We start from the raw sequence: 6,978 nt of genomic DNA, 5'->3' as shown, positions 1-6,978 counted from the left end.
ACTGGGAAACAAATTTCCAGACATTTTGAAATTTAATTCATTTAATTTTTCTTGTAACTGGATTAGAAAACATGATTAAGCATAGCAGGATATTCTTTTACTGGATCAGCCTGGCTTTGAATGAAGCCAATAGATACTAAAATTTTAAAGTAGAAGAAAGAAAGGGGGCTTTAGAGTCTTTCTCCCTTGAGGAACTTCTGAACAACAACAACAACAAAAAACTTCTGTAAAAGGATACACACACTGGAAATTTTTAAAAATTATAGGGAAGATGGCATTTTACTTTGTTGTCCACAAAGTTGTTCATGTGGCTGTATTTTTACCTGAAACTCTGACTGAATATATGCTAGTCTAATTTGAATTAAAACCCCCACAAACAGAAATTAAGTATTTATCAAAGTACTCCGCAGATGCTTTCCAACTAGTTCTTTGAAACCTGTCAACTGACTAAGCTGGAAATGTTCAAAAAGCTGGTGTGGGTGTAGGTGTGTATTCAGGGATGGAGGGGAGAAACAGAATAATTCTGTATAGTGCAAGGTCCTATGCAAATGATGAAAATGTCTTCCTTTACAAAGGAAGGAAAATTGAATCCTTTGAGATACACAGTCTGATAGTTTATTTTTTGGATCATTTGAGGTTATATATGTGAAAGTGTATTGGGACTTATGATAGTTTGTACAAATGTGAAATAGCAGTACCACTATGACTTTATATAACAGTGTGTATGTTATAATATCTTAGCGCCTTTCTGAAACTTTTATCTTGGGAATAGTTTCAACACAAAGGAAATGTAATAATAGAGAAATGGGAAATTACTTCTAGATGCTTTTAAAATTAGAATAGATCTCAAGAAAGACTAAATTGGGATTTACATGAATAGTAGAAAACATTTTAAAAGGTTTTAGAATTGATACTTTATAATAAAGGAGAATTATACATTTGTAGGCATAATGAACATAAGTGTTTGTTTTTTTTCTGCATCTGTTTCTGCACATAAAACTCTTATTTTCTGAAGGAACCCCAGTGGTCCTGGCTATAACACTAATTATTCTCTAATTTCATTCCTCCTAATTAAAGATTAAAACATTTCATATTAAGCTTGGTACCTTTCTGTTGTTGTTGTTCATTTAAAGAAAAGTAAATTTCCTCTTTATATCTTACATCTTGAAGTTACTCACTATAAATTTATATAAATCAGACATAATGATAATTTAATAAGAACTCAAGCCTTATTCATCCTGTGGGAGTACTACTGTGACGTCTTTCAGAGAGCTTTGTGATTGCTCAGCCCTAAGTGTAAGCCCTATAAAATGATGGGCTTTGAAATGCTGGTCAGGGTAGAGTGAAAAGCAGTTGCCAGCAGTAATAGCCAACCCGTAGCCAGTACCAAGTTCTGGTTCAGCTCTGAGGGCAGAGAAGTAGTGGAGCCGTTCTTGGCCTCATAGGACTTCAGCACCTAAGACAGCTCCAATATTCTCCTTTCATACAGAAAGCTCCGGAGGAACACTACTTGGCAAGGTGAGTAAAAACTCTACCTTTCTTCTTTTTGTCCCTCTTCCTGCTTTGAAATTTTTCTCAGGGTATATTGAATATTTCTCTCTCTTGAAAAGAATTTTACAGTGTTTCTCCTTTACAACAACAAAAAACAAGTTTCTCAAGTCACCTGGTAAGTGTAGAAAAGCTTTAACTTCTTATATATTTATGGATTTTCTGAATTCTTTTGGTTGGAAGATGCTTTGCTCTGCTTGCTCAATACTTTTACTCAATACTGTCTTTTTAAAACTGTATTAAAGTAGGATGTGGGGTTTTTTTGCCTGTTATATACATTTTTAACTGAAGGGTTCAGTGGGTACATTTGTTTTACAAGTTTCAACTTTTTTTTTTTTTTTAGTGTTGTTCTTTCTATTTTATATGTTAGTTATGTGAACCAAGGAAGCATTCATTTTCCTCTTTAAGTCTAAATGCTGTGATTTTTATAGACAGCAAGAAAAACAAAGCTCAAATTCTAAGTTTCTATCTACGAACTATTTAGAAATGAAATCTGTAAGTGGATTAGATGTAAAAAAGCACAAATATTATTTTTAATATATTTTTCCTTTTGTAGCAAAAATTATTTCAATGGTAATATGCAGTTTAATAATTTTTGGTATTAATTTTCATTATTAAATTAAGCTTGTTCAAACCCGGGCATAAGCAAATAATTCCCTAATAATCTGTGCAATTAAAAGAGGAAAAAGAAATGTATGTACAGTTTTTATACTGATGTGTATATGTACATATATATACATACATATATAGACACACATTATTAAATAGATAATACTCCAGTGTTCTATTAATTAGACTCTAGAAACTTAAACTGTTTCTTTAGTTAGAAAAGATACCAAATGTGGGTGCTACAACTCTGTTACAAGAAGATTGTTTCCATGGATACTTCCAGCCCTATGAAAGTATGGCATTCCACATATACTTGGTCCAACTATGTGCCTAGTGAGAGATAGGCAGCAGTTGAAAAGGACCCTAATTTTTATTCAAGCATTTGTCAACAACAACAAAAAAATCTTCTTGATTTAAAAATTAATTATATTGCAGTTTAACTCTTTCTATAAGATGAAAATTACTTTTTCCCAACTCTGCAAGAGCCTTCAGAAATTACTACTAGACACTCAGAATTACTTTGTTGGGGTGATATCTTTGGTTGGAAAGCTGATGTGATTCTCTCTCTTTCAAAGTACAAAGATGGAAACCAGAAGTAAGTCCCAGCTACTTGTGCTGCTAACACTTGTCAGCATGCTCTTCTCTCACACGTTGGCATGGCCTCCTTTTGGAGCACCCTCTGCTCTGAGGTAAGTATTCTTGCAATTCAGACAGTTGAACATTCCTTCTTTATGTATATGGGGATTTCCTATATGTTATTTTGGACAACTCAATTTTTTAAGTTACGTATTATTTATTTAAATATTTTGGCTGACGTGTTAAGCAAGTTTTTTGAACATCAAATCAACATGACTATTCTATATCCTGGAATCCACTCTCAGGGCATGAGAGACAGTGTCAATGACTAGTTTTAAGGATAGGGTGGATCACTTTTCCAAACAGAGAGAAAGAAGGATTTGATTCTCATTTCATTCAAAACCAGTTTTAGATAAGTAATAAGCTTTTATCCATTGTCATCTCAGTTCAGTTCAGTTTCTGATGGGAAAAAAATAGATGTTTAGTTGCCTGCCTCATTCTATAGTTCATTTTCAAGATCATTCAGTAAATAATCTTAAGGTTAGTAGTTGATTAGTGAAACATATATACAATCATGCTGGAGAGATCTACCTATCTAGCCAGAATCAATTTGCCAATATTGTAAATTGTGGAATAACTGATCTACTGAGATACCCTTCCCTAGTGAGTGAATTTTAATGCACTTGGTTTCAACCCTAAATCCTTAGTTTCACTGTTCTCTATGTTGTATTTCATATCTCAAATTCAGAAATTATAACACAACTCTTATTTAAAATTTATCTCAAAGAAGTAAACAGTAAATGAAAACTACATTAGTTTCATTTTGTCTTTCCAGTTTATAGGCACCATTATATCTAAGGACAAAATTGTCATCTCTTTGCTCAAATTCCCATTGCTGATTCTTTTTTCAGGGTAGACTTATACTCAATAGACTGAATAATCTCTTAGCTATTAACATTTGTGAAATCTGTTTAAAGCCAGATCTTATGTTGCTTTATAACTAAACAGAATGATTCTATCTGAATGGTTATATCACATATCTCAACAAACAATCACAAGAATGCTGAAGTTTGCATTGATTGCTAGGCTTCATACAAAGAGGACTCCTTGTTACTTCCACCAACTATTACATCATCAAAAGATGCACAAGTACCCAGGAGCTGATGAACTCCTTGGAGGTTTACTCTAATAGTGAAAATAGACACACTCATAATTTTAATAGTGTGCTGGTATTCAAAATGTGCATGCACTCAAAAATAGTCATATTCCATGTATAAGCATGATATTCTTAGTCACTTAGTAAAACATTACACATACTTCACTAAAATTGTATTAATACATAAGATTAGAAATAAGAAGACCCTACAAAATTTATTGAATTTGAGTAACTACTCAGAGATGGAGAGATTCTTTGTACTTTATTAATACAGAGAAATATATCACACTAAAGTGAATCTTTGAATTAAAGCTTACAGACCTAGAGAAAGAAAACAGTTAATATCCACCTCTTAAGAAATGTCTGACAAATGATACTAAACACCAACAAATATATGAATTGTTCCCAGTTTTCATATTGAATATTGAAAATTTTTTGAAATTTCTATTTTGTACAGAATTTTTCTACCTGTGAATAACTTTACAAAGTGAAGACATTGCCAACAAAGTGTACTTTGCTTACTGCACTGATAGGATTGAACTAAATAACCTTTATGTTTGTTACATACCGCTTGTAAAAGTTGCATGGCATCTATCTTATGGGATAATAAAAAATTTCACTATTTATACTCCAAACCATAGAAGCTAGTAAATCTAACTATGCTATCCATATATTGTGAATGGGTAATACTTTTCAAGAATATTATCTTATTTCCAGTGATTGTAAAACCATAAACACTATCTTCTGAAAAAGAAATACATTATACCTCTACTATATGTTTTCCTAATAGGTTGGATGACAGAATACCACTTGAAGAAGCAAATGAACCTGATCAAGTTTCATTAAAAGTAGACCCCGACATCTTGCAAAACGCATTAGCTGAGAATGATACACCCTATTATGATGTGTCCAGGTGAGTTTGTTTTTTATGGAGTTTTATTTTAGAAAACATATTTTTGAAATATAAATGTTTTACAATTTGCGTCACCGTGAAGCTATTCCTACAGTACTATACCACAGGTTTCCATGTGCCATTGCTTCATTCAGCCTGATTTATTGGAACTCTAGCAGCTGTACATGATTTTCATGTAAAGAAAGTGTAACAAACCAAGATCAATAAATCCTTCACTTACACAGAACCATTTGTCTAGAGCAGCATTCAAGTATAGACAGAGTAGCTCTATACTGAAGAAAGACAAAGTATAAAAATTCCTGATTTGAATGGGAAAGTTGGCTGATAGTCACTAAGGGCCTCTCTATCTTAAGAGATTTTGTTTCCAAATATTTTGGCAGGAAGAAATAGCAAAAAGTATAATAAGGTTTTTGCTAAAAACCAGGATAGTTTCTCCTTGTATGTATCTTTTTTGGAGTAGAAGAAATAAAGCACCATAAATAAATAAAGAGAAACTAATTTTAATATATTATTTTTCCCATCAATATTTTTTGGAGAATTAGTTTTATAGACTCTACCAGAAGGCATTACTTTATATAGAGATATACTTCTAAAAATTTGAATTCTTTAATTTTTCAAAGTTTTGTGCTAGAAATATATAATGTATCTCAATGTAAGTGGCTAGAAAATATCTTTTATTAGGTTGTCAAGAAACCTTCTTTTGGACTTAAGTTTGCACAAGAAGCTTTCAAACAGCTGATAAATTTCTTTCTTGTTTAATGAGGCAAAGTAATATTTTAGGAAACCATTTACAAGATAATGGCTATCCTTCTTCCTTCTTTTAGGAATGCCAGACATGCTGATGGAGTTTTTACCAGTGACTTTAGTAGACTCTTGGGTCAACTTTCTGCCAAAAAATACCTTGAGTCCCTTATTGGAAAGCGAGTTGGGTAAAGAGAATTTATTATTTTATCAAACACATTATAATTATTTAATCTGCAAGTTATTTTTTTCACTATTAACAATTTACTTACTTGGCTCAAACTTGATAGTGCAATTAGTGGAAAAATAATTTATATTCTTAAACAAAATATACCAGACCCATGGATTAGGGACATAAACTTTTTAGTGATATCCTACGACTCACTGGCATATTTATTTTTCTTAAGTGGCAATCATTTATAAATCTGCAATCAAGTTGAACTAGATGCAGTAGAAAATAAAGCATAGTATAAACTAAAGCAAATTTTAATATTTGCCACAGTATTTGTTTTTTAGTTCCTGATCAAACCACGCATTGGAAGTTTTTTCTTTAAATGGCCAATTGCTGAATATTTAGATGGTACTATTCAGGGTGGCAAAGCTTGTAAAGAATTTATTTTTTAAAAAAATTTCCTCCCAATGGGGCAGAACACAACTTCAAGTATTCCTCCTTTTTTTCGATAAATTATTTGCTCAATTAGTACAGAATGGTGTATTAAGGCTCCCAGTAAGTGCCAAAATATGTTGGATTATTCCTTGCTCCCCTATACTTAGGCTTAGATATATTTTCCTTTTATTCTTTTTGTAATAGAAAAGACATCAGGCATTGGAGTTCTTTTTTATCTGACTCCAAGAAATTTGGAACTGTGGCACATATATCATGTCCTGTTAAAACCCTTTGATTTCCTTTCCCTTGCATTCCTTAGCAATAGCATCTCAGAAGACCAGGGACCAATCAAACGCCACTCGGATGCCGTGTTCACTGACAACTATACCCGCCTCCGAAAGCAAATGGCTGTAAAGAAATACTTGAACTCAATTCTGAATGGGAAGAGGAGGTAAAGAAACAGAGAACTTGCTAAAATGAGAAATTATAAACAAGTTCCGAAATAGAAGCTCCATATGAAGACTTATTTATCTATCTCTCTATCTCACTATCTATACTCTGTGAAGCAGTAATGCTCAGACTTGGCTGACATTAGATTACCCTGCAGAATTTTTAAAATCCTGATGTGCCTTACCCAAAACCAACTGCCAGAAAATTAGGACTTATGGATTGGTATTTTTTTTAGGTGCTCCCCCACTAGATTCTGCTGTGCATCCAGGGTGGAAAATGAGACTGTAGAGACATCTACTCTGAATCTGGGGACAGGTTTTATCAGAAGTGCTAGTTTTTTGGGGGTTTTTATTGTGTGTGTGTTTCTTTTAGATTTTA

General features: G+C 32.6%; 1 protein-coding gene across 1 annotated transcript in view; it reads left to right on the top strand.

Moving 5' to 3' along the window:
• Window positions 1-1,309: 1,309 nt before the first annotated feature.
• Window positions 1,310-6,978, top strand: part of VIP (vasoactive intestinal peptide) — a 9,081-nt gene continuing 3,412 nt past the window's right edge. The window contains exons 1-5 of the mRNA XM_032407629.1: window positions 1,310-1,518; window positions 2,733-2,846; window positions 4,680-4,802; window positions 5,627-5,731; window positions 6,470-6,601. Coding sequence (XP_032263520.1) covers window positions 2,740-2,846; window positions 4,680-4,802; window positions 5,627-5,731; window positions 6,470-6,601 — 467 coding nt within the window. The 5' untranslated portion in view covers window positions 1,310-1,518; window positions 2,733-2,739. The remainder of the gene's footprint in view (window positions 1,519-2,732; window positions 2,847-4,679; window positions 4,803-5,626; window positions 5,732-6,469; window positions 6,602-6,978) is intronic.

This window comes from Phoca vitulina, unplaced genomic scaffold, assembly GCF_004348235.1.
Source record: "Phoca vitulina isolate PV1807 unplaced genomic scaffold, GSC_HSeal_1.0 scaffold9, whole genome shotgun sequence".
Lineage (NCBI taxonomy): Eukaryota > Metazoa > Chordata > Mammalia > Carnivora > Phocidae > Phoca > Phoca vitulina.
This window is presented reverse-complemented; position numbering and strand designations above follow the sequence as displayed.